A 27,691-nucleotide genomic window follows, 5' to 3' on the forward strand; every position below is an offset into this window, starting at 1 on the left:
TTTCTTGTTTTATACGCTAACCTGCCTCACGTTTGTCTTTCTGTAACGAGCACAAACTTTTGAATAAACTTCTAGTTTATTATATTTGCTGTGTCTAGTGGTTTCTGTGGTTTTCCCAAGCCTGAATCCTAGTGCCTAGACTGGCTTTGCCCATGCTATCTTTTGTGTAAACCTTTTGGACAGTGTGAACCACTCTGACCAAGTCTCAGCTTGGCAGAGAGACTCACCCTGTATTTGGAGCTTGGTAAGGGTTGCTCTGAGCCCTTTGCCTGGAGGCTCAACCTTTTGATTCAGAGCTGGTGGCAGCGACCCGTTCAGCTCAAGGCGGAAGCCTGGAGTTGAACGTTTTGTTTTGTAAATTACCCCAAACCTAAACAAAGTGAGCCCAGCTGGTGGAGACCGGTTGGCGCTCTTTTTGACAATGGGTGTTAACATCAAAGAAAACCCTATTCTGCTACAGGCCTCTGCTTGCTTCCAAATGTAAAGTAGCCATGATATAATCCCTGCCTTGACGCCTCTCATTAGCCAATGGGACAGTTTTGTTCTCATTCACATAATGCCTAGTTAAATTGTGGAACTCCCTGCCCCAGGATGTGGTGATGGCTGCCAACTTGGCTTTAAGAGGGGAGTGGACATGTTCATGGAGGAGAGAGGTATTCATGGCTACTATTAAAAACGGATACTAGTCATGATGCATACCTATTCTCTCCAGGATCAGAGGAGCACGCCTATTATATTAGGTGCTGTGGAATACAGGCAGGATGCTGCTGCAATAATCGTGTTTGTGGGCTTCCTAGAGGCTCCTAGTTGGCCACTGTGTAAACAGACTGCTGGACTTGATGGACCTTGGTCTGATCCAGCACGGCCTTTCTTATGTTCTTATGGGGGTTGGGGCAGCCGATGATGCACAGTGGGTGGGCCTTGGCAAGGTAAACACAGCAGCTTGAAAGCATGCAATTCTGCTGTACCCTCATGCCAGGACCCTCAACTAGTGCCTAGGAGCACAGGCGGCCTGCAACAGGGATGCAGAATTCTTTATCAGGGATGGAAAGGAGGAGCCCGGGGCCAGAGGTTCGCAAGTGGAAGCTACTCCGGCAGAGCAGCGGGAACCCTGACTCCCTCGCTGGGTTAATGATAACGGGGATTTTACAGTCCCGTCACAGCCTGATTGGTTTCCAAGTTGTCAGACCAGGGCTGCTAATAACTGGAAGCCAGGGCAAAGGAGGACATGCTCCTCTGCCCCAGCCACTGCGGGGCTTGCCCTTCTCGGAGAACCTGCCTGCCTGCAGTCCAGGAACTGCTTCCAAGATGCTGAGCGCCTTCTTGGTTCCCCTGTTGCTGAGCAGGGTGGGGTCAAGCCTGGTAAGTGAGGCCAGGGAGCCAGCGGTGGGTTTGCTGGATTGAATGGGGCTTCAAATGGGGCAGGGAGTTCTTTCTTTGAAAATTTATCCGTGGCGTGTGAGAGGGGGCTGAACTTCCTTCCATGAGCTGCCTCTCCTTTTATAAGGCTTTGGAAACAGATGATCAATCCTGGCCAACTTGAGTCTTTGGGGGTTGGGGGGGGAGTTATTTTTGGCAAGACCCAATATTGGCAGGCATCGATCAAAGCTGTGCTTCTGGGCCTGTAGACATATGAGTTGGCAGGAGCAGTCTCTGCCCTGTGTGGCCAGTGTATGATCTACAAGTTGCGCTCTCTCAAATAGTCCCTTCGTGGTAATACTCCCCCAGTCAGCATGTGTGGCTTTTTGCTGGTATGTGAAGAGAGCTGTGTAATGGTGAACCTTTGGATTAGTCTCATCATTAGTCATTGTAAGTGCAGTACTAGAGAGAAGTTAATTTGGGGAAACGAGGAAGACAAATTAGCCTTGGTATGACAGAGAGGGAGTTTCTGCAGGGAGATCCCAACTGTGCTATCAGTGAGAGGGATAAGGGCCAAGGAGCATCAACAATAATGAATGGCAGATTGATTAATTTATACCCCACTTTTCTCTCCAATGGTGACCCAAAGCGGCTTACAATATTATTCTCCCCTCCTTCAAACATTCCTGCGAGGTAGGTTAGGCTGAGTGTGTGACTGGCCCAAGATCACCCAGCAAACTTCCATGGCACAGTGGGGATTTAAACCTGGGTTTCCCAGATTCTAATAGTCTGACCACCATGCTGGCTTCATGGTTTCATGGAGTGTTCAAAACACTGAGCAGCAGGCAGAGCCTCCTGGGCTACCAGGCTGCCCTGCATGAGGGCTGGGCATATTTTCCCTGCCACATGAACACAGAGGACTACACAGAGAACTACAGAGGACTGTTTCCTCTGCAGCATTGGGGGACCAACAAATATGTCCAAGGTTTGCTCCCATTTGCCACCATTCAGAGCCCCACAAAGGAAGACAAATTGTAGTAAAACCAGAGATGTACTTAAGGCAGCATTTCAGGGTGTTCGGATGAAGATCATGGAAGAGAAAATTATTGGTGCAGAACTGGAAAACTTCTCCTTTATGGCTAATCAAAGACAATGGCCAAGGAGACACAGATTGATAGAAATGTAAGCAAGATTTCTTTAAGATAAGGATTATAGCAGTTAACTTCAGCACGGTATAATGCTATAGAGTCCACCCTTCAAAGCAGCCATTTTCTCCAGGAGATCTGATCTCTAGTCTGGAGATCAATTGTAATTTGGTGAGATCTCCAGGCACTACCTTGAGGTTGGCAGCCCTACTTTCCCCCCAAGTCCATTTACCCAACCTGAAACCGCTCTAATGGGGAAATCTGGGTAATCAGTACACACAAGTTTTCCCAATGGGCAAAAGGCAGCTCTACAGGGCCATTTCAGGTCATGAAAACCGGACAGGCGAAAGTCTTAAGACCCCTCTCTGTCCCCATATGCTAGAGTTCCCATCTGAATCAGGCTCACGTGCACCTGGGAATTAAGTGTTGAGCATGGAACTCCCAGAGAATGTCTGATAGACAATGTGGTGGGCGCACAAATACTTTGTAATGTGTGAATTTGTCCTTGGAAGACTTCCCCTCGCAGGTGCTCCACTCACCCTGCTTTCCTGAGTCATACAGTAGCAGGCATTACAGTAAATCAGCCAAAGCAGATCTGTAAGCTCCCCTTCTTGTTTAAATTCCAGACAGGGAAGGATTTCCTTGCTGCCACCTGATTCAGGAAGGCAGGGGACTTGGATTTCTATAATCTGATTAATGAGGAAATGGATTCTTATTAATTACACCATTAGTCTCCTCCTCTTTCCCTTTGATACTGTAATAGAACGATGGTCGAGAAGACTACGTACATAAGTTGCAACCGACTTACGGCGACCCCAGCAAGGGGCTTTCAAGGCAAGTGAGCAGCAGAGGTGGTTTGCCATGGCCTTCCTCTGCAGAGCCTTCTGTGGTGGCCTCCCATCCAAGTACTGACCCTGCTTAGCTTCCAAGATCAGGCTACCATTACGGTTGCCAATCTCCAGGCACTCAAAACAAAGAAATAGCAGAATGCCAAATAGTTATGCAATAAACGATTTACCAATGTGCAAAATGTACTATACAATCCAACAACAAAACATGAGAACAGGCTACCGTACTTAGCAGTCCGTGTTGTTCCTGAGGAAGAATTCCTAAATATCGCAACAGGTGAATACCGGATCCCTGTTGATATGATGATCTGGATATATTGATCTGCAGGAAACACACATGCTGATCTATAAGAATCACGCTGTTGTTCCATGCAAATCATGAGCTACTAATACTCACATAGGATGGAGCATTCACTACTTTGACTCCGTGCTCTTTGGCTCTTGTGGGTATAGATTTGGACATTCCCCATTTGGACTTTTGTTCATTCCTTCATTGTTCACTTATTGTATTATATGTTATTGTACTTTTGTTGTTGGATTGTATAGTACATTTTGCACATTGGTAAATTGTTTATTGCATAACTATTTGGCATTCTGCTGTTTCTTTGTTTTGACTATCTGGCACAGCAGGCTAACCTTGTTTTGTCACAACCTCCAGGCACTAGCTGGAGATCTCCCGCTATTACAACTGATCTCCAGCTGATAGAAATCAGTTCACCTGGAGAAAATGGCCGCTTTGGCAATTGGACTCTATGGCATTGAAGTCCCTCCCCACTCAGGCTCTGCCCCAAAAATCTCCAGGTATTTCCCAGCCTGGGGCTGGCAACCCTATATACCATGCCGCCTACGCTCCTGGTCAAGAAGAGTTAACACATTTGTGCATACAACCAGCTACAACTGGTGTGTTGTAGCTGGTTTGCAGGGTAGCTTAATTGCAGGGTTGGTGGTGTGGGGCTCAAGATAAAGCTGCAAAGACTCATTTGAGTTTCAGCGTCCTAAGCTTATTTCCCCCGCTTGGGCAGCATTCTACAGATGATCCTTCAAACTTCAAAAGTCATGGCAGTGAGCCATGAGTGCTATTGGACTTGTAGGACTGTATGTTCTTAGGCAAGCCCAGTAACATGCCAGCTCTGAGTACGAGCAGCTTCTTAGCAACAACAGCACATGGCTGCTTTTGTTTTGCATGTCATGTTTGATACAAAAGAATCACCCCGCCGCCGGCCTCCAGCACTCTGCTAAAACACATTCGATGCTGGTAAAGCAGAGAGCGTGATGCCTGGGTATGGCAGCCCACCCAGAGGAAGTCACTTGAGCTTGGCATTCTGACATCTGGGGTACCAGGTATCTGAACTGGTCCCTTTGCATCCTTTACCAATTTCAGCCATCGTGGCTGAACAACAGATACATTTGGTGATCTGTGCAGCCTGACAACGTTTCAGAAGCCAGAAGGTCAGCGAAATGAGATGGCAACTTATTGAGACCCCTGCATAGTTCCTTGAAGTGTTATCCTAAGTATGTGTACTCAGAAGTAAGACCCATTTAACTCAATGGAACTTACTCCTTGGTAAGTTGGAGTAAGGCAGGGGCTGTGGCTCAGTGGTAGAGCATCTGCTTGGCATGCAGAAGGTCCCAGGTTCAATCCCCGGCATCTCCAGTTAAAGGAACCAGGCAAGTAGGTGATGTGAAAGACCTCTGCCTGAGACCCTGGAGAGCTGCTGCCGGTCTGAGTAGTCAATACTGACTTTGATGGACCAAGGGTCTGACTCAGTATAAAGCAGCTTCCTGCGTTCATGTGTGTTCAAGTAGGGTTGCCAACCTCCAGGTACTAGCTGGAGATCTCCTGCTATTACAACTGATCTCCAGCCAATAGAGATCAGTTCACTTGGAGAAAATGGCCACTTTGGCAATTGGACTCCCCAAACCCCACCTTCCTCAGGCTCCACCCCAAAAATCTCCAGGTACTTCCCAACCGGGAGCCAGCAACCCTATTAGTAAGTGTGCTCAGGACTGCATTCTTAGTCTCTCCCAGTACTCTGGCAATATGGAAATGATGGTCTGTACAGCACCTAAACCGACCAATCCCAGTTTCCATATCTTTTCAGTCTCCCCAAGCACTTCCAGTTATTGGTGGGGGGAACCAGAATATATTTAATAAATTATGCAGTATGAAAGTGTGTTTGAGCTCTAGCTGAATTAGCATCACTTATTCTGAGTGCAAAGTTTGGGCTTCTCGGCCCCATCCTAAATTTTATCCACATGCTAACTCTAACCCTAATCCTCACCCCACTTGCTGCTGACTTGCTGTATTTCCTCTTTCTGGGCCCTGTGGAACCAAGACTGCTGCTCCTACACATACCCACAGTGCCGGATTCTGTGCCTTCTACGACACATGTGGCAGGAACCCCGAAATTACTGGCATCTTCCCTCACATTGTGCCTTGTGTCTCCAACACAAGAGCCCAGCTGCTTTCTGGCAGACACCTCGATCTCCTGAAGTCGACCTGCCCAATGCTATACACAGGGAATGATACCACCTTTGCCTGTTGCTCCGAGAAACAGCTGGAGTCGATGAAATTCAGCCTTGCCATGACCCAAGGGATTCTGTCTCGATGCCCGTCGTGTGTGGAGAACTTTATCAACATCCACTGCCAGAGCACCTGCAGCCCAAATCAAAGCCATTTCATCAACGTCACTCGTGTCTTCAACACCACCATCAACGGTGTACAAAAGCAGGGTGTCTTGGAGTACCAGTGCTACTACAATCAGGGTTTCGCTGACCGGACCTTCCACTCTTGCAAGGGTGTCCGTGTGCCAGCCACTGGTGGCTACGCGATAGGTGCCATGTGTGGCAATTATGGGGCCACTTTGTGCAACACTCAGCGGTGGCTGGATTTCCAGGGGGACTCGAGCAACGGGTTGGCTCCTTTAGACATCGTCTTCAAGCTGATGCCAAATCACTCCATCGTCGGGGATGGCATTGTGCCATTCGACCAGACCACTTGGAAGTGCAGCGAACCTGTGAGAGGGACCGGCGAGAGATGCTCCTGCCCAGACTGCCCTGATTCTTGCCCTCACATCCCACCGCCTACTCCGGCACTTCCACCCTTTAAAGTGGGGGAAATAAACGGGGTCTTGTTTTTGTGCTTGCTTCTCTTCTGCCTTCTCACAGTGCTTTTTATGTCCTTCCTGGTGTGGCGACGTTGCTTCTCAGCTAAGAAACCCAAAGCTCAGAGCCTCGTGATGGTAAGGACCAGGTTGACCTGTTCAGAGAAGCTCAGCCAGGTGATCCACAACTTCCTGACCAGAACTTTCAGTAGTTGGGGCAGGCTGATGGCCTCTTACCCTGTCACAGTTATTGTCATTTCAACGGCGGCGGTGGTGGCACTCTCCAGTGGAATAGTCTTTATCCAACTTACTACAGATCCTGTAGAGTTGTGGTCCTCCCCTGACAGCCGGGCCCGGCAGGAGAAGGACTTCTATGATCAGAACTTTGGGCCTTTCTTCAGGACCAACCAGGTAATCCTGACAGCCAAGGGCCGTCCCAGCTACACCTATGATTCTCTCATCCTGGGCAAGACGGACTTTAATGGGATTTTGTCCATGGATGTGCTGGAGGATCTGCTGACACTGCAGTCAGAGCTGCAAAACATTACGGTCTGGTACGAAAAGCAGGGCAGGAATATTTCTCTCCAAGATGTCTGCTATGCACCCCTGAACCCCGACAACCCCAGCCTCTCTGACTGCTGTGTCAACAGCCTGTTGCAGTATTTCCAGAACAACCTCACTCGCCTCCACATGACAGCTAACCAGACAATGAAAATAGGAGAGACAGGTACTGTGGACTGGAGAGATCACTTCCTCTACTGTACAAAGTAAGTGACCGTTTATGGTTCAATGTAGACTGCAGGCAGGGAGGGGGGCTGGATGTTAGGTGAGGTGGCTAAATATGTCCCAGTGGGGATACTGGTTGGAATCGTTTGGGTTCGGGTCTGGCTGATTCCCACATGAGGAGCCTGGAACAAATCCCCACCCTCATGTACGTTTGGCAAGCAATTCCGGGCAGATGGTTTCTTTCCTGTAAAGCAGCTTTATGTCCTCATTTATGTTCTTTGGCCTACCCAGCTTGTGTGCTACACCAACACACACGTGTAGCTGCCTTATATTGAGGCAGATCTTTGGGTGTCAAGTAGGGTTGCCAACCTCCAGGTACTAGCTGGAGATCTCCTGCTATTACAACTGATCTCCAGTTGAAAGAGATCAGTTAGCCTGAAGAAAATGGCCGCTTTGTCCATTGGACTCTATGGCATTGAAGTCCCTCCCCTCCCCAAACCCCACCCTCCTCAGGCTCTGCCTCAAAAACCTCCCGCCAGTGGAGAAGAGGGATCTGGCAACCCTAGAGACATGTGCAGGTCTCTAGCACCTAGCCTTCCCCAATGCTGTCTTAGGGATCTTTTAAGTCTGTATATGTACAAGTGTGTGTGACTGGTGTAATATTTTTGTGAAATAAGAGAGAAACCTTCCAAGTAATCAGGTTGACTTTCACTGAATCATCGAGTTGGAAGGGACCTCCAAGGTCATCTAGTTAAACCCTCTGACTTTACTAACGACCTGAAAGGGCAAAAATGAAGGAAAAGAGAAAGAGATAAGAATCACAGTAGTTCTCTTATATACAATTATCATTTCTTTTTCTGCAGTGCCTAAAAGCAATGTTTACATCTCAATGGCAGCTACACATTTTCTGAGTACATTTATTCTACTCACAATTAGTTTCAGTGGAACCCACCTGCCTACGTGTATAGTGCCCCTGAGGAAGAGTGATTGCAGAGAACTGGGAGATAAAATGTCTTGCTTGAGGAGATAGTGAGAGAAAGAACCTGTATGGGGGAAAGGGGGATTGAATGTGTGTGTGACAGGAAAAGAAGCAAACTAAAGGGAGTGAGCTAGGGCTAGATTATTCAGGAAGGAGAGGAGAAAGCAGAAGCTTCAGAGGGTAGGCTCTATGGAATCCCATTCCCGCTGAGCTCTCTCCCCTCCCCAGGCTTTGCCTCCAAATCTCCTGGAATTTCCCAAGCCAGAGTTTTCAGCACAGGGACCCAGATTCATGACAAGCTTCCCAACCCCACTGATCTCCATCATGCATACCCGTCTCTCTCTAGAGTTGCCAACCTCCAAGTGGTAGCTGAAGCACTCCTGGAATTCACAGCTAATTTCCAGACTAGAGATTAGTTCCCCTGGAGAAAATGGCAGCTTCGGAGGGCAGACTCTCTATGGCATCACATTCCTGCTGAGCTCCCTTCTCAAATTCCACCCTCCCCGGACTCTGTCCACAAATCTCCAGGAATGTTCTTACCTAGAGTTGGCAACTCTACTTCCCGCCTAGGCTCGATTCCTAATGCTAAGGAAGGGTCCCTATTCCTTGTTTCTGCTACTTCATTTCCAGCCCATCATTGAATAGTTCAGGGACCATCCAGAAGGTCACTTTTGTTCTAATGGAGACCTAGAATGTTGGAGGTATCTCCCTCCCTTAATGCAATAATGGCGGAGGGGCTTCCCCCTCTGTTTTTCTATTTATGGCACTGTTTTGTTCTCTTAGCTCACCACTCTCCTTCCAAGACATCACAGAACTGAAGCTGAGCTGTATGGCAGACTATGGAGCTCCTGTGTTTCCATTCCTGGCAGTAGGGGGTTACCCAGGTAGGAGATATGACTTTGTACAAAGAGATCATGGGTTGCAAATGAATGTCCACAGAAGTAGAATCATAGAGTTGGAAGGGACCACCAGGGTCATCTAGTACAACCCCCTGCACAATGCAGGGAATTCCGAACTACCTCCCACCCATACCCCCAGTGACCCATACTTCATGCCAGAAGATGGCCACGGTGCCCTCCCTCTCATGATCTGCCTAAGGTCACAGAATCAGCATTGCTGACAGATGGCCATCTAGCCTCTTCTTAAAAACCTCCAGGGAAGGAGAGCTTACCACCTCCCAAGGAAGCCTCTAACTGTTAAAAAAATGTAATGTGATCCATTTTATTAGAGACCCTTCCTTCTCCCAAGTTCTCAGCTGTTACTTGGAATTTAGATTCAGTGTCATCTAAGCAAGAGATGTGGTTTCTGCAGCGCCATAAGGGAACTGCTGATTTTGTACATCACATTATGCTCTACACCTAGGGTTGCCAACCTCCAGGTACTAGCTGGAGATCTCCTGTTATTACAACTGATCTCCAGCCGATAGAGATCAGTTCACCTGGAGAAAATGGCCACTTTGGCAATTGGACTCTATGGCATTGAAGTCCCTCCCCTCCCCAAACCCCACCCTCCTCAGGCTCTGCCCCAGAAACATCCTGCCATTGGCAAAGAGTGACCTGGCAACCCTATCTACACCCATGAAGTTTCCTGGCCTATGAAGGGAAAGGCCAGAAAGGCTCCATCGCGCTGCTATATTGCAAGGGAAGATTGGGACATTAAAACAGCCCAGGAACAAGACTGGCTGAGTCGTCCCTGTGATGCTAACTCCACCACCAGAGCCACTCAATTCAGACCAGCCAGTAGTGATGACAACGGGCATAGGTGTGCCTTTTGCTTCTGGCTGGGTTCAAGCCAAGTGGCCTATGTGCTGCCAGTGCCAGCATCTCAAGGGTGATTTGCTAAGCCAGGAGGCCTCCAGGATCCACTGGGATCTTTCTCAGTAAGCTGAAAGACCATTGCAGCCCTGAGTAGTGTGCAGAGACCTTCATATACACAAGTCCAACCCTTGCCCCAAGGCATTTGGACAGTCAAGACAGCACATGTGAAACAACTAGTGCATAGATGCAAGGCTAGACAGCAGGGTAGGAAAGTCCCCACAGTCCACATTTTCCTGGCAAAAGAAAGCTTGGAGAGGTACGAGTGATTCGCTTGGTCAGAGGGGGACAAAGCTGCGGATTCTTAGAACATAGCCCAGCCCATCAACTGGAAAAATCCAGGCCTCCCTGAGGTATCAGTCATTGAGATGATGTCCATGACCATTTCAATCCCTCCTATTTACAGTCAGCTCCATAGAGGGAATTCCTGACCCCCATTAAGCCTAGCCACTTCCATCCAAGTGGACTCTGATCATTCCTGAGTTCATCATTTATGGCACCGAGGGCTTCTCTGCATTGTGGTGAGCTTTATGGATGGCAGAGGGATTTTCTTGGCCAGTTGCCTGGTGTCTTATCTTCAGGGCTAATCGCTTGAGATGATTTCTGGGCAGGTGAGCTCAGGTGAGCTCAGGAGACACAAATAAAAATACACCACACGCCTCAGGCTCTGAAATACTATCCTACTCCGTTGAGCATAGACATTATCCGTGGCCTGGACACAGCAATTGTTTCTATAACATCTCCAAGGGAGAGGAAAGTTTCACATGCCTAGTTTCAGGTGGGTAGCCATGTTAATCTACCATAGCAGAACAAAATTCAAGTCCAGTAGTAAAAACAACAACATTTTCAAGGGTATGAGCTTTCATGAGTCAAGGCACATTTGGTCAGATAAGGGAGGTATAGGCCTAAGCACCTCTGGTATGGTTCCCCCACCCACACACTATATCCTGGCTTACAGCTGGAAACTGTGTGTGTGTGGAAGTGAAGTATGAGAGGGGGTATCATTAGGGTTGCCAGGTCCCTCTTTGCCACTGGTGGGATGTTTTTGGGGGCAGAGCCTGAGGAGGGTGGAGTTTGGGGACAGGAGGGACTTCAATGCCAAAGCAGCCTTTTTCTCCAGGGGAACTGATCTCTATCAGCTGGAGATCAGTTGTAATAGCAGGAGATCTCCAGCTACTACCTGGAGGTTGGCAACCCTAGGAATCATGGAGGGGGACGTATATGAGGGAGTGGGGCTGTCTGGCTTGCCTGGGGTTCTGTGTCCACCTGCTTCTTGATGCCCTTTCTATCTGCTCCATAGGAGAGGAATACCCTGAGGCTCAGGCACTCATCCTTACCATTTCCATGAACAACTACAACAGCAGCGACCCCCGTTTCGACATGGTGATGTTGTGGGAGAAACGATTCCTGGAGATTGTACAGGAATTCCAGCAGAAAAACGCTGACAACTATACTGTTGCCTACATGGCTGAGGTAAACCTCTAGCCATCAAGGGGTTTGATCGTAGTCATACGCAGATGAGTGGGCCAACCTTGCCCTAGGTGGCAGGGAGCACAAACTACCTTCCTTGACGACGGATGCAAAAGCCTGGCGAGATTTTGACTGAAGGGAATTTGAAACTTTTGTGGGAGTGGGAGGCCAAATAGGTCGGTACATCCTGGAGTCTAATAGATCCAGCTGGCCATCACAGAATTTCTGACAGCCATGGCTGGGGCTGGGGCTAAGCCAATACCTTAGCTGGTGGATGGAATTAGGAAATCGCTCAGGTGGTTGACATAACTGCTCCCAAGCATCCTGTTCCTGCTTATAGGAACCATTTTTCTCCTTGCTTTGCTTAGGAGCTGAGTGGGTTTTCCTGTAAGGGAAAGGCTCGGCTGAGCTGTCATTGTCCCTTGACCAGCGTGGTGTAGTGGATAAGAGAGGTGGTTTGGAGCGGTGGACTCTGATCTGGACAACCGGGTTTGATTCCCCACTTTTCCACATGAGTGGCGGAGGCTAATCTGGTGAACCGGATTGGTTTCCTCACTCCTACACACGAAGCCAGCTGGGTGACCTTGGGCTAGTCACGCTCTCTCAGCCTCACCTACCTCACAGGGTGTCTGTTGTGGGGGGGGGGGACGGGAAGGTGATTGTAAGCCAGTTTGATTCTCCCTTAAGTGGCAGAGAAAGTCGGCATATAAAACCAGCTCTTCTTCTTTTACCTCTGATCCGATCGGTGCATTCTAACCAGCTGCTGTCTTTCCCCACACACTTCAGCGCTCCCTGGAGGATGAAATTAACCGCACCACCTGGGAAGACCTTCCTATCTTTGCTATCAGTTACTTGGTGATCTTTGTGTACATCACACTGGCCTTGGGCGAGTACTCCAGCTGCAGACGTCTCCTGGTACGAAAGGCCGCTTGTGCATGGGCAAGGGGGCGAGGAGTCAGGCAGCCCAGGTTGGGGAAACGTGTCTGTGTGGATGTCATTTTAGCTTGCCTTCTATAGCTGTCAACACTTGGCGGGAATGTTTTTCAACAGAGCGGAATGCACAAATAGTACAAAAAGACACCCTTCTTCACCCCCCAAATAAATTGCTTCTAAAACAGAAGCAGAGAAAGCAGCGTGGCACACACCAGCAAAAGGCACAGTGCAAGAAGGTCATGCAGGATGCCTGAACTTCCGTTAGGAAGAGATGGACTTGGTTTGGCCAGCAAACATAATTTTAATTGCCCCTAATAAGGGTATCAAAACTCCAATGTTGACAGATTCAGAATGCTGGGAATAACATCCCCCATCTCCTGCGCTCTATTCCATGAACAGGACTTAATGTACAAAACAGGCATATCCACATCGATGAATCTTTTATGGGAACTGCGGTTTTTCACTCTTGTTTTGTCAAGTCTTGTGGGACAGAATCTTTGGGAGTTACAGAACATTAATGGGCCTAGGACTGTGTTCCGCATAGATGCTTCCCCTTTGTCAGAGCTTCCACGATGGAGATGATCAAGGAGACAAAATTAAGGAGCCTGGATCTCCCCAAGGGTTCACAGTACTGGGGAAGTCACACAATTGGCTTTCATATGATGGTTTGGTTGGATATGAGCAGTGAGGACCTAGAAGCAATCTTTGCCTGTGGGATTTGTGATGGTTCTTAGCAGATTTGCTCTCTCTTTAGCCATTGGCAGAAATTGCCCAAATGCTTTTTTTTGGCTGGGGGTGGGGTGGGAGATTGTTTCCATAATCTTGAGGACTAGATACATGCTCCTAAAATGTTTTCTGTTCCACAGTTCACAACCATAGGCTTTTAGTCTTTGCACCCTTCCAAATCATGGGAATGCAGGAGTCAGGACTAGCCTTCATGGGACAGCACATCCCAGCACCGGGTTAAAGGAGAGAGACCCCACCCTTCTTCACTGTACAATCACCCTAACATCCCCTAGAAACTGGCCACTCACCATCCTTCTCTTTCACATTGCTTCCCCCCCCCCCCCCCCGCTGTAGCTGTTGTCCTTATCATGTTACTCTTTCTTTCAGGTAGACTCCAAGATGACACTAGGCCTCGGCGGGATCCTGGTGGTGCTGGGGGCCGTGATGTCCTCTTTGGGGTTTTACTCTTACATAGGATTGCCCTCCTCCCTCATCATTGTTGAGGTTGTTCCCTTTCTGGTCCTGGCCGTTGGTGCTGATAACATCTTCATCTTTGTGTTGGAGTACCAGGTATGAAACATGTCCATGAGATCAGGGACGCAGACACTTGGGTCCCTAGGTAGCTTTTTTTTAGAGGTGTGGGAAACGGAGGGATAACTGTGAGCCGTTCCAGTTCCACTGCAATAACTGTGAGCAGAGGGCATGTTCTTACCATACTATTTTCCTGGAGTAGCCAGGGTTTCAAACTCGGTTGATACCAACTTGGGGGTGCTTCTGTACTTCAAGAGGGCTGGCTAGGCATATCCCATTTGGGAATAAAGGAGGAAGACCTGTTGGGTGTACTTAGTAGTAGGGTCCTCCTTTGAAGCTCTTTGCCTATCTTTGCAGCAATCGGAGCAGCAGCCAGGAGAGAGCAGGGAGCAGCACATTGGACGAGTGTTGGGGAATGTGGGTCCCAGCATGTTCCTCTGCAGTCTTTCTGAAGCCATCTGCTTCTTCTTGGGTGAGTGGCTTATTTCTTCCTCTGCCACCTCACCAGATGGACTGCTAAACTCTAAATGAGAAATGTTCAGGTGAACATTATATAAGCATACAGTATATAAGCTGTCTATTATACCACATCAGAGCACATCTAGCTCAGTCTTCTCTTCTCCAGTGGTGGTCTACCCATGGGTCAGGACCTCTAGGTGGGACACAGAACCTCAGCTGCTGCATTTTAAACCTCTATAGAACCACGATTTTCCTGCTGCTTTTTAGAAGAAGCTGCACTTAGAGCATACGAGAAGAAAGCAAGAAACAGTGCCTTTGGCTTCTCTTTGCATATATGCTAAGAGGGGCAACATGACAGTGAAGTGAGGTCACTCAGTGGTAGGGAGGATCTTTCCAACACTCCAACACTTGGCTCCTCATTATGGTACATCTCCTGGTGTTCAGCCTGTGGTTCTAGTTCCAGGTTTTTGTTTTTGTTTTTTGCCCATGGTCCTGGCCTTGGCACCAATGACATCACTCCAGCTCCCCTCTTTCACCTGACTGTGATGTCACATGGATTTCTGTCAGGTACTTGCAGCTGAGTGGCTCCCATGCTGCTGTGTGTGTGTGTGTAAAGTGCCTTCGAGTCGCAGCCGACTTATGGCAACCCCCTTTTTGGGGTTTTCATGGCAAGAAACTAACAGAGGTGGTTTGCCAGTGCCTTCCTCTGCACAGCAACCCTGGACTTCCTTGGTGGTCTCCCATTCAAATACTAACCAGGGCTGACCCTGCTTAGCTTCTGAGATCTGACGAGATCAGGCTAGCCTGGGCCATCCAGGTCAGGGCCCCATGCTGCTACTGGGAGATTAAGATGGGTTCTGGGTTTGGAAAAGTTAGATACCACTGGTCTACACTGACTGACAGCGGTTCTCCAAGGTCTGATGCAGAGAAGAGGCTTGCCCAACACCCGCTATCTGAGATCCTTCAACTACTGATTGAACCTGGAACCTTCTGCATGCAAAACGAGTGTTCTGAGCTATCAATTCTTGCCTGACTGGCTGTTTCATCTATCTCTAGGTGCTTTATCAGACATGCCGGCAATTAGGACTTTTGCCCTCAACTCCGCCGTGGCTGTCCTCTTTGACTTCTTGCTTCAGATGACCACCTTTGTGGCCCTGGTGTCTCTGGATGCCCGCAGGCAGAAGGTTGGGGAGCTCTCCTTGGAGAACTGTACAATCAGTTGGAGGGGTGCTATTGTCTTGTGTTTTCACTTTACAAAGCAGGGGGGCTCCCCAAGGCTAACTCAATCCAGAAGCTGAATGGCCTGCAGATGAGTAAGTCACACCCCTGCTCACTGCCCTATCCCCTCTAACACCATCTTTACCATCAGGCCTCACGTTTTGACCTGTGTTGCTGCGTTCGCCTGGAGAAAGGGCAGGTGGAAAAGCACAAGAGCATCCTTCGCTCATTCACAGAGTGGTTCTATGTCCCTGTCTTGTTCAACAGTGTTGTCCGGATGCTGGTGGTGAGTAGAGCTAGAAGAACGGTGGGTTGCCTGGGATCACGTGGCCCAGAACCTTGTAGACTCAGGGATAGCAGTAGTGGGTTGGAGAAACAGCTTCAACTCAGGAAGGGAAGCTTTTTCACTACAGCTGGTGTCTCCTTGTCCAGATGGTGCTCTTCATCTTCATGTTCTGTGCGGGGATCTTCCTAATGGTCCATGTCCAGGTGGGGCTTGATCAGGAGCTGTCTGTGCCAGAGGTGAGAGGCTATCTGCTTGCTTCATGGGTGGGAACACATGAACACATGAAGCTGCCTTATACTGAATCAGACCCTTGGTCCATCAAAGTCAGTATTGTCTACTCAGACTGGCAGCGGCTCTCCAGGTTCTCAGGCAGAGGTCTTTCACATCACCTACTTGCCTAGTCCCTTTAACTGGAGATGCCAGGGATTGAACCTGGGTCCTTCTGCATGCCAAGCAGAAGCTCTATCACTGAGCCACGGCCCCTCTAAAGGATTTCTCCATAATCTGTTATAGCGAGGGCTAAATGGAGCCTCTCTGTATATCCTTGGGGAGTTAAATGTTTGTCATTAATCTGCAGAAGTCCTTATAGTCTCTTTCCCCACAGCGGATGACCTAACCATTATCTCTCACATATTAAGACTTGTTTCCTCTTCCTTCCCCAGTCCCATTTTTTAAGCTGATGTCGCCACTTGGCTCTGGCAAGGAGGCAACAACTGCCTTGCCAAGGAGTGGCAGATGCCACTTGTTCAAGGAGACTGGAGCATGATCTGCCATGTTCTGTGGTTTCTTTTGTCTGCAGGATTCCTACATGTTGCAGTACTTTCAGTACCTGAACCAGTATTTTATGGTTGGTCCCCCAACCTATTTTGTCACTACTGGGGGCTACAACTTCTCCTCGTACGATGGAATGAATGGTGTCTGTTCCAGCACAGGATGTGACAATAACTCCATGACCCAGAAGATCCAGTATGCCACACAGTTCCCCAACGAGTAAGTCACCTTGAGCGCACCCCCATGTGTAAGAACGTCCCCTGCCCACCATATATAGTAATGCAAACATGTATTTTTAATGAACAGGGAGTTTCTTTTCATGCATGGGTGGAATCTTTAACTGGGGTGAGGAAGGGATGATTATAATGCAACAGCTGCAGATGCATGGATGACATTTCATTTAGAAGGTGAAGCAGTTGCAGCCATTTCTCCCATCCCAAATGAGAGTAGAATACCCAGCTACAAGCAGGTGCAAAGCTGGGGCCAGTTTGTGTTACTACCTAAAAAACCTGTGTGTTGTTCTATCCATTGGCAATTCCAAGATTTCACAAAGCAAAATCTAGAATTCAAAATCCTACCGTAAAACACAAACAAAGTCAGAAGAAGAGTGAGCAACAACCCCCTCTGCCTTTCAGTGCCTTTTGATGTGCAAAGTTCTGACTGCACGGAAGGCATTTTCAGAGGTAGTAAACCTCTGAAACCCAGTGCTAGGAGGCAACATCAGTGGAAGGCCTGGGCATCCATGCTGTTTGTTGGCTCTCCATGGCAACTGGTCAGCCACTGTGTGGAACAAGATGCTGGACTAGATGGACTTTTAGTCTGATCCAGCAGGGCTCGTTTTAAGTTTTTCCAGCACATACATTTAGCATACTGGTTGCATGAGGAAGGCATTTGGATTCCCCCATCTTTCCCATCCCAAAGGAACCAGTTGCTGACTCAAAGAGGAGATTTGGGTTGCAGACAAGGTGGATCTTGGTCTAGTTAGCTGATCAGCTTTTAAAAATAGCAAAAAAAAAACCCCAGTAGGGTTGCCAGGTCTCTCTTCACCACTGGCGGGAGGTTTTTGGGGCAGAGCCTGAAGAGGGTGGGGTTTGGGGAGGGACTTCAATGCCATAGAGTCCAATTGCCAAAGCAGCCAGTTTCTCCAGGTGAACTGATCTATATTGGCTGGAGATCAGTTGTAATAGCAGGAGATCTCCAGCTAGTACCTGGCAACCCTACTCACCAGTAATAGCAGGAGATCTCCAGCTAGTACCTGGCAACCCTACTCACCAGCAACCCTACTCACCAGCATGTTGTACTCCTAAAGGTTACCAAGGCATGTATGACAGTGAAAAAATGTTCTTGACTTCCAGGAGCTGGCAAACTATCTGTGCAACTGTCAAAGCCAGCAACAGGAAACTCTGGGCAAGGTTTCCTATCGGGCCTGTCTCTCTTCTAATAGCTGGTAACCCGGTTAATCTAACAGTGGCCCCAGAGAGGCAAAGCAGATGAGATTCTGGACGTTCTGGTGCTCCCAATGTTTTTTAAAAATGCAACTATTGGGTATAATCATGGAATTTCATGGAACAAGGGGAGGCTTTTAAGTGCCCCGGTTAGGGTTGCCAACTTTCAGGTGGTGGCTGGAGATCTCCTGCTATTACAACTGATCTCCAGGCGACAGTGATCAGTTCACCTGGAGAAAATGGCCACTTTGGCAATTGAACTTTATGGCATTGAAGTCCCTCCCCTCTCCAAACCCCACCCTCCTCAGGCTCCACCCCCAAAATCTCCAGGTATTTCCCAACCTGGAGCTGGCAACCCTAGCCCCACTCCTTTTCCCAATTTGGAACGGCCAGGAAGAGCACTGCTGTTTGCTCTGTTGGGATAAACATAGAGGTACTTGTATCAGAGTCAAGAACGGGGTCATTTCAGATTGGGGAAATGAGATGGGAGGAACTCTTAAATCCACCCTCCCCTCACACCGTGGTCCTGTTCCAAATTGGCCCCCAAGTGCCTGTTAATTGAAAGCACTGGGCTCTCCAATCCCAGAACCCCCCACTTCTCATCTGGTTTGGCTCAAATGGTTATGCCTCCCTATGTTTACAGGTCCTTCCTAGCCATTCCAGCCTCTTCGTGGGTGGATGACTTCATAGACTGGCTGAATCCCTTGTCCAGCTGTTGCAGCATACATACATCTGGAGAGCTGGAGGGCCAGTTCTGCTCCTCTACAGTCTGTGAGTGATTCTGCAGCAAGTAGGGCTGGGAGCAGTGGGGGGACACCTGAAGCACAGATGGCAATAGTGTGGGGGAGAGGAAGAAGGGCTGTTCCTTCTCCTGAAGGAGCTGCAGGCGTCTGCCTGGGTCCAGGGCTTGACATGAGGGAGGGGCTTTGGCTCAGTTTGTAGAGCATCTGGCTTGGCATGCAGAAGGTCCCAGGTTCAATCCCCGGCATCTCCAGTTAAAGGGACTAGGCAAGTAGGTGATGTGAAAGACCCCTTCCTGAGACCCTGGAGAGCCACTGCCGGTCTGAGTAGACAATACTGACTTAGCTGGACCAAGAGTCTGATTCAGTACAAGGCAACTTTATGTGTTCATGTGTTCATGAGACACCTCCCCTCTTCCCTTCACAGCATCCTGCTCTAAGTGCATGAAGCTGACAAACGACCCTCTCCGGCCTGATGTGGAACAATTCAACAAATTCCTGCCATGGTTTCTCAATGACACCCCTAACCTCAATTGTCCCAAAGGGTGAGTGCTGCCAAAAGGACCATGCAAGCAGTTCCCACAACAACTCCCACATATAGCTGGAACATCTGAGAAAAGAGAGCCTGGTATGATCCTGAATAAATCTGCTTCCGTGAGCTCTGGCGTTTTGCCTGGCCAAACATTTTCTGAGAATTTAACTATCATGGCCCAGAAAGCGCATTTTCACATTTAGAAGGTATGATGGTGTGGCTCAGTTTGTAGAGCATCTGCTTGGCATGCAGAAGGTCCCAGGTTCAATCCCCAGCATCGCCAGTTAAAGGGACTAGGCAAATAGGTGATGTGAAAGACCCCTGCCTGAGACCCTGGAGAGCCCCTGCCGGTCTGAGTAGGCAATACTGACTTTGATTAGGATTGCCAGGTCCCTCTTGGCCACCGGCGGGAGGTTTTGGGGTGTGGAGCCTGAACATGGCGGGGTTTGAGGAGGGGAGGGACTTCAATGCCATAGAGTCCAGTTGCGAAAGCGGCCATTTTCTCCAGGTGAACGGATCTCTGTTGGCCGGAAATCAGTTGTAATAGCAGGAGATCTCCAGATAGTACCTGGAGGTTGCTGGAAAAATAGACACCACTGTGCAAGTAACACGAAGTTTTGGAAATTAGCACAGACACGCAAAATGTAACAAAGTGCAAAAGGTATAGTAATATGCTATTTTCCACTTTGTTACATTTTGAGTACCTGGAGGTTGGCAACCCTTTGATGGACCAAGGGTCTGATTCAGTATAAGGCAGCTTCAGGTGTTCTTGCAACTATCTCTCCAAAGGATGATATTTTACTGAACAGTGGCAGCAAGGGTTATCTCTAGTTCTGAGCAGAGCTGGGACCATGTGGCCATATCAGGCACTCCAGTTTGTTTCATCCCGCCATGCGCAAGGCCTCTGCAGCATCTCTATGGATGGAAGTCAACAACCTTCTGTGCTGGGTATTGGCTTTCCTCTTTTGTTTGATTGTGTGGTCATGGAACAGCTGCTCACCAACCACTTGGCTCCAGGCTGGCTGGACCTGGATTTGGGCTTGGATGGGCTGGACTGCTTGTGTGCTTTTGGCCCCTTTCTTTTCTGAAACCAAGATTCAGTCCAGAGAATTGGGCTATTGGTGTGAACAGCTGTTGCTTGCCAGGTGTGTCCTCCTCTAGAGGAGACAGCATCCTAGCTACGCTCTTTATCTGCACTGTTCAATGACAGGGCAGTTCCATATTTCTCTCTGCTCCTCCTTCACTCACCCCATTCCCTTCTGTCTTTGCAGGGGCCGCGGTGCCTATGACACATCTGTACGGCTGGGACCAGATGGAGAAATCCTGGGTGAGTAGCCCCTCTTTCTCTGAAGCTGGTGGAGCAAAACATGTCCATGTGAGGATGAATGGTTGCCCCCTAAGGAGGGCCCTAAATCTCTCATCCTATTGGGGGGGGGGGTACAGATGGGATGCAATGTCATTTTGCTAGCCTAAATTTGGGGGTGGCAAATTCATTTCAGCTGCTCTTCCAGTCTGAATGTGGAAGGGACTTGGATGGTTGGCATTGGCTCATGTAGGAATCTCCATCTGAGATCTTGGGCAGTGCAATGAGAAGAACATAAGGAAGGCCATGCTGGATCAGACCAAGGTCCATCAGTATCAGCAGTCTGCTCACACTATGGCCAACCAGGTGCCTCTAGGAAACCCACAAACAAGACCTGCAGCAGCATTGTCCTGTCTGTGTTCCAAAACACCTAATGTAATAGTCATGCTCCTCTGATCCTGGAGAGAATAGGTACGCATCATGACTAGTATCCATTTTTATTAGAGTCTCCTCCGGCTTTCCACAGCTTCCCGGTTCATGGCCTATCACACACCCATCAAAAACTCTCAAGAGAACACGGCGGCACTGAAGGCTGCACGGGAGTTGTCAGACAACATCACAGCCAGCATGCGGAAAGTACCAGGCACGGATCCCAATTTCCGAGTCTTCCCATACACGTAAGATAGACTGAGCCATTATAGAAGAGGAGCTGTGTGTGTGTGTGTGGGGGGGGGGGTTGCCATGGTACTTGCCAGTGAACTGTGATAAGGAACTGAGGTGTCTGTAAAAGAGCCACAGGGCTGTTCCGTCCCATGGCAGGAAGGGAACCCCAGAACCCCATAGATGGGAAGGACTGAGTGTGCCATAGCCAGAGGACAAAAAGTGTCATACACATTCAAGAAAGACATTATCCCTCCACTGGTAATGAATAAGTCATAAGAACATAAAAGCAACCATGCTGGATCAAACCAATAGTCCATCTGTTCCAGCATCCTGTTTCATACAGTGGCCAATTATATGCCCCTGAAAGCATGGCATGGAAGCAAGAGTGCCCCCTGTTGTTGTTCTGCAACAGAAGGGTACTGCCTTTGTGTCCAGATCACGCAAAGTGATAGTATCGCTTTACTCTGCTCTGGTTAGACCTCACCTAGAGTACTGTGTTCAGTTTTGGGCACCGCAGTTTAAGAAAGATGGAACGTGTCCAGAGGAGGGCAACAAAGATGGTGAGGGGTCTGGAGACCAAGTCCTATGAGGAAAGGCTGAAGGAGCTGGGTATGTTTAGCCTGAAGAGGAGAAGACTGAGAGGGGATATGATAGCCATGTTCAATTACTTGAGGGGCTGTCATATAGAGGATGGTGCTGAGTTGTTTTCTGTTGCCCAAGAAGGTCGGACCACAACCAACGGGTTGAAATTAAATCAAAAGAGTTTCCGTCGACATTAGGAAGAATTTTCTAACAGTTAGAGCGGTTCCTCAGAGGAACAGGCTTCCTCAGGAGGTGGTAAGCGCTCCTTCCCTGGAGGTTTTTAAGAAGAGGTTAGATGGTCATCTGTCAGCAATGCTGATTCTGTGACCTTAGGCAGATGATGAGAGGGAGGGCATCTTGGCCATCTTCTGGTCACTAGAGGAGTGAGGGGGGAGGTAGCTGTGAATTTCCTGCATTGTGCAGGGAGTTGGACTTGATGACCCTGGTGCTCCCTTCCAACTTTATGATTCTATGCCTCTGATTACTGAGGCTCCATTGAGTCATTGTGACTAATAGCCACTGAGGGATTTACCTCACCCAAGAATTTTGGTCTAATCCCTTTTTCATGCATGGCAAAGCCAGCAATGGGGGGAGAACAAATTTCTTCCCTTGGAAGGCAGGAGCAAAGTTGGTTTCTGCGCTCCAGCACTCATGCTTGCCTCTTTTCCTGCAGGATCACCTATGTGTATTTTGAGCAGTACTTGACCGTCGCCTTGGCAGGCTTCGTCAACTTGGCCCTCTGCCTGTTGCCCACCTTTGCAGTGTGCTGTGTCCTGTTGGGCATGGACTTGCATTCAGGCTTCATCAACTTGCTCACCATCATCATGATTGTGGTGGACACTGTGGGAGCCATGACGTTATGGGGGATCCCATACAATGCCATCTCTCTCATCAATCTGGTAACGGTAAGCCATGCCTGGGTCTACAAGAACTGAGGGCGTTGCTCTGGGGCAGGACTCTGGTTTAGGTAGGATTGCCAAGAAGAAGAGTTGGTTTTTATATGCTGACTTCCTCTACCACTTAAGGGAGAATCAAACCGGCTTACAATCACCTTCCCTTCCCCTCCCCACAACAGACACCTTGTGAGGTAGGTGGAGCTGAGAGAGCTCTAAGAAAGCTTTGACTAGCCCAAGGTCACCCAGCTGGCTTCATGTGTAGAAGTGAGGAAACCAACCCACTTCACCAGATTAGCCTCCACCGCTCATGTGGGAGGAGTGGGGAATCAAGCCCAGTCCTCCAGATCAGAGTCCACTGCTCTTAACCACTACAACATGCTGGCTGGTGGGCACCAACTCCAATGTGGGAAATTCCTGGAAATTTCAGGACGTGCTTAGGGAGGAAGCTTTGCCATGGATGTGATGCCACCTTCCAAAGCTGCCATTTCTTCCAAGGGAACTGATCCCTGTAGTCAGAAGATCAGCTGTAATTCTGGGAGAACTCCAGGCTCCACCTTGAGTTGGGAATGCCTAGGGTTAGGAGGGTAGCACTGCCGGGTATCTTCCAACTGCATACTACTGGGATGCTCGTGGAGCTTCAAAATGCCTGGTGTTGAAACAGGATTCAAACCTGTGACCTGCTGGTCCCTTTGTGCTTAGTTCTACACACACATTCTCTTTCACAAGCAACAATTCAGTCTGAAGTTAGGCCTATCACTGTGATATAGCAGTTAAAAGTGCTGGGGAAGGGTCGTGGCTCAATGGTAGAGCCTCGGCATGCAGAAGGTCCCAGGTTCAATCCCTGGCATCTCCAGTTAAAGGGACTAGGCAAATAGGTGATGTGAAAGACCCCTGCCTGAGACCCTGGAGAGCTGCTGCTGGTCTGAGTAGACAATACTGACTTTGATGGACCGAGGGTCTGATTCAGTATAAGGCAGCTTCATGTGTTCATGTGACTAGGGCTAGGGGGACCTCGTTTCAAATTCTCACTTCATTATAAAGCTCACCTTGGGCTAGTCAGTATTTTTCAGCTGAAACTATCTCACGGGGCTGTACTGAGGATTAAGTTGGGGCGGGAACATGTATCCCCACCCAGAGCTCTGTGGACAAAAGGCAGGATAAAAATCTAACAAATGCTCTTATTTACGTACATTAACAAATTCACACATACAGGGAAGGAAATTGTGCAGGCACATTTGCCTTCCAAATTTTGGAACACTTTCATTTTGGGGGATTGTTGTTTCTTATGTAGAATTCTGGAAGGGGGAGATATTATGAAGCTTATAGGTATGTTAGCAGGGAGCAGAGGGGAGTCTGACGCATGGAGGCAGAAATGCTCAATTACTGTGCAATCAAAAGCGAGTTTCCCATATTGAGAAACTTTCATGTTTAATTATTCTATTTTACAATGTTTATAGCCCACCTGTTTGCCAGGAGAGGTGTGTGTCGTTTAAAAAAAAAAAGGATGAAAACCAACCAGGATCTGAGCTTCTTTTTTAAAAATTCTAGAGAAATGGCTGAAAAGTAAGCCTTGTGGCAAGATGTCTAAGCATCCTGCCAAGAGCTCTTCTACACTGCCAACACTGGTCCTTGGGCAACTGATCTGCTTCCATAGGCATAATAGCAACCTAAAGGGCTCCTCTGCTGTGCCAGAGCTGCTGGTGGCGAGAATGCTTCCTTTACAAATATATTGTTAAAATGCAGCTGATTCCCCATCTGCTTAAGGCAAAAGTAAGGAGCAGGTACATCCATAGAGAATGACAGTCAAGCTCTAGTGAAGCTGGCTAACTACAGATATTGTGCAGAACTTGTGTTAAGAGTCTCTTGGCATGTCAAACAGTGTACATTTCAAGGGAAAGAATTCTGCTGAGGCTTTTTGCTAACAGCTCCGTTCTCTTCCCAGGCCGTGGGCATTTCAGTGGAGTTTGTATCCCATATCACCCGCTCTTTTGCCATCAGCACCAGGCCCACCAAACTGGAAAGGGCCAAAGAGGCTACCATTAACATGGGCAGTGCGGTGAGTACAGTAGAAGGGCTGATGTGGGAAAAGGTCTGTTGTGCAGTGTTGGTGTTCCTGGAGCATACAGGGTTTTGGGGTGCTACCCAAGGATGTGGCCAGGAAGAGAGACCGATCAACCCTCATGGCTATTGGACGTGGTGGTTTCTTTGTCCAATCTGTTGTCACAGCCTCCCCCAGCACGCCTTCTCCATTGCAGTGGAACTGAAGTCCTGTCCCTGACCTGGCTTCATTCTCTCACTTGTCTCATGGCTGGGAACCTCCTTCAAGGTCCCCACCAAACCGGCCCTGTTCTAAGAGATGGGTCATCCCAAGTTAGCTTGGAACTGATGCAAGAGCTACTCAGCTTTCACTCCTTGGAATTGCTTGTGTCCACATGATGTAGTTCAGTGTCATGTTTGGGAAGATTCCTGAGGCCTGTCCTGGACAATCCTAGCAGCACAACAGGTCCCCATCCAAGCCCCATGATCCAGTGCTGTCCTTTTTGATGTGACACACCTGTGCGTATCTCTTCTCTCCCCCCGTTCCTTCAGGTTTTTGCTGGCGTAGCAATGACCAACCTGCCGGGCATTGTGGTCCTGGCCTTTGCCAAGGCGCAGCTGATCCAGCTTTTCTTCTTCCGCCTCAACCTCATCATCACCATACTGGGCATGTTGCATGGCCTCATCTTCCTGCCTGTCATCCTCAGCTATTTTGGTAAGCCCACCACCTCTCCTAGCCAGCCGTGTTTCTCTTTCCTTCCTGGGCCAAGGCAGTGGGCAATGGAATTAAAATTCGGGGTGGGGGGAAGAATGTTCTGAGAGAAGCAGAGCATGAGACCCTGTGGCAAAATGGGGCAGAAGGCATTGCTTTGGGTGGCTGTTTCCTACAGAGCTTGGGCTATGCGGATGGATGGTTGCCCCCCCCCCTTCTCCACTATCATTTGAAGGTCCCTCTCCACTGCAGTACGTACCATTGCCTGGCTTCCTGCTGTCTTTGCAATATCTTTTCTACAGATGCACATCAGCAAATGCTGTGCTGCTTTAGTCATTTGTTCTGCCTATACTTCAGACCTTTAAAACTTTTTAAAAGCGTCACTTGCAAATTCTTCCTATTTAATGTCCCCCCAAGGTGTATTTAAAAACACATTTTTAAAGACAGAAAACTGAGCTGTGTGGGGTAGAGAATAAGGAGCCCACAGCCAATTGACATCATGTATAGATGGCTTCTGCCCCAGCCACACAGAAACCAATTTCCTCCAGGAAGATGAGTGCATTTCCGCCACAGATTCACCACTCAGTGCTGGACAGTAGCTGCCCCAGAGACAGACATCACATTGCACTGAGCCTTTCATTCAGGCCAGGGTAAGTGGTATCACATCTCCTTCTCTGGCATGCTCTAACCCTTTCCTTCCTCCATCACCAGGGCCCAGTGTCAGACAAGCTTCGGTACATACACAAAAGAAGACAGAGGACAGCCTGGCCATGAACAACCCTGCTTTTGAAGGAAAACAGAGCCCAAATGAAAAAGTCTGTCCCAGATATGGACAGCCTCTGGGGAAAGGCTCAGATTCCAAGGAAAACCATGAAGACGAAAAGGGCCCAAACACCAAAAATGGAAGCGTTTGGACTGCCACCACGTTACCGCATCCCCACCAACACGTGAACCCATGTTCAGATTAATCTGGGGAATTAGCTTAGTGTGTGTTTGTGCCGAGCACAGCAAACCGGGTGCTTTTATCTAAAATGGTGGCTGTGAGCAGCAAGTCTAGTAAGAAAAGGATGACAGAGGCCTGATTTAAAAGGGAATATAGAGTTTATTGAGGGATTTGGTACAATAGTGGGGGACACACACACACACACACTTATCCTAAGCAAACACTAACCGCACTAAACCAAGGCACAAACACATTCCTTATCCCAAATAATATAGCAACAACTTACAAATATTCAGCAGAGCTATGCCAATCTGGAGCAGGAGTTAATCTTGAGCTAAAGGTGTTGAAAATGGGAAATACTGCTTTTGAAAATGCGGGGGGGGGGGACAGATCAGGGGGACAGCAAAGATTACCTGTCCTATTCTGCGAAGAAATCAGATGGAAGGAGGGGTCGAGTGTGTGTTGGGAGTCTGTTACAGTTCTGCTGGTATCCAGGATCATAAAGACTCTCTCTCATGCCTCTAAAGTCAGGTTAATTATACAGTCTTTGGCCCATAGCATAAAACGGGTCCTTTTCAGGAATCAAAAGATTACGACAGGATAAAGGAACACTTGAGAGTAATCAAGAGAAAACTAAAGAACTGACTAAATGCACCAGGAAGGGCAGTTTTTGATTGAGTTATAATTTTGGATTACAAAAGCTGGAGATAATGTGAGTCATGTATTGGGCAGGAGCTTTGGGGACAATGGGAAGCTTTGAATCGGAGGTTCCAGACTGTCACATGCCACTTAACCTCCGAATTGTGTTAATGGTCAGTGATTCCATAACATGTAAAAGGCAATACAGGAACGGGCATCTTTGTCTTCTTGCCTTGTGTGGCTTGATTGCTGTCCTCCTGTTGGCAAGCCCTGATTACTCCCAACAAGGCTTCCTTGGAAGCAGTTTGCTGTGGTTGTTGTCCCAAGATGCTCCATGGTGCCCTGAGAGCCATAAAACACAGTCATTGCTGCCCATGTTCTGTGTGTGCCTCATGAGACTTGCTCACGGTGTTATGCTGACAGTACATCCACTCAGGAGGGAGGATGTGCAAATGAAAGGGGGGCTGGCAACAGCCACGCAGGAGTCGGCTCCCAGGACAACCTCAGCGCCAGACACAGACTCTGGGAAGATTGTGCAATGTCACGCCTCCGCTGTGAAAGGCAGACACATCAGCAGGATCGGGCAGGCCTGGAGAAGGACATAGACACGACTTCCAATGTATACGTGTTTGTGTGGCCTGTCTGCACAACACAACTCTTGCTGCTAGCCCAACCACCAACAGTGAGTGGGCATCTCCCTGAGAATACCCATCCTAAGTTTTCAAGCTGGGGATGTGGGCTCTTGTTTTCACCAGACAGAAGAGCAGCGCCTCCTGGTGGAACAATAGAGCAAATGGCAAATGTGGGTTTGGACTCCTTCTTTAGCTTGC

The 27,691-nt window shown here is 48.6% G+C and overlaps 1 protein-coding gene across 1 annotated transcript; it reads left to right on the forward strand.

Annotated features, from left to right (window-relative positions):
- The first annotated feature begins 1,044 nt into the window (after window positions 1-1,044).
- NPC1L1 (NPC1 like intracellular cholesterol transporter 1) lies at window positions 1,045-26,247 on the forward strand. The gene is made up of 19 exons (XM_056860099.1): window positions 1,045-1,362; window positions 5,689-7,223; window positions 8,945-9,045; window positions 11,276-11,448; window positions 12,232-12,360; window positions 13,492-13,674; window positions 13,993-14,107; window positions 15,151-15,278; window positions 15,464-15,598; window positions 15,745-15,834; window positions 16,398-16,588; window positions 18,458-18,585; window positions 18,982-19,099; window positions 20,358-20,413; window positions 20,916-21,066; window positions 22,308-22,539; window positions 24,473-24,586; window positions 25,120-25,282; window positions 25,991-26,247. Exons 1-19 carry the CDS (start codon window positions 1,045-1,047, stop codon window positions 26,245-26,247), a joined length of 4,317 nt encoding a protein of 1,438 aa, XP_056716077.1.
- Window positions 26,248-27,691: the final 1,444 nt, after the last annotated feature.

This window comes from Euleptes europaea, chromosome 14 (assembly GCF_029931775.1).
Source record: "Euleptes europaea isolate rEulEur1 chromosome 14, rEulEur1.hap1, whole genome shotgun sequence".
NCBI lineage: Eukaryota > Metazoa > Chordata > Lepidosauria > Squamata > Sphaerodactylidae > Euleptes > Euleptes europaea.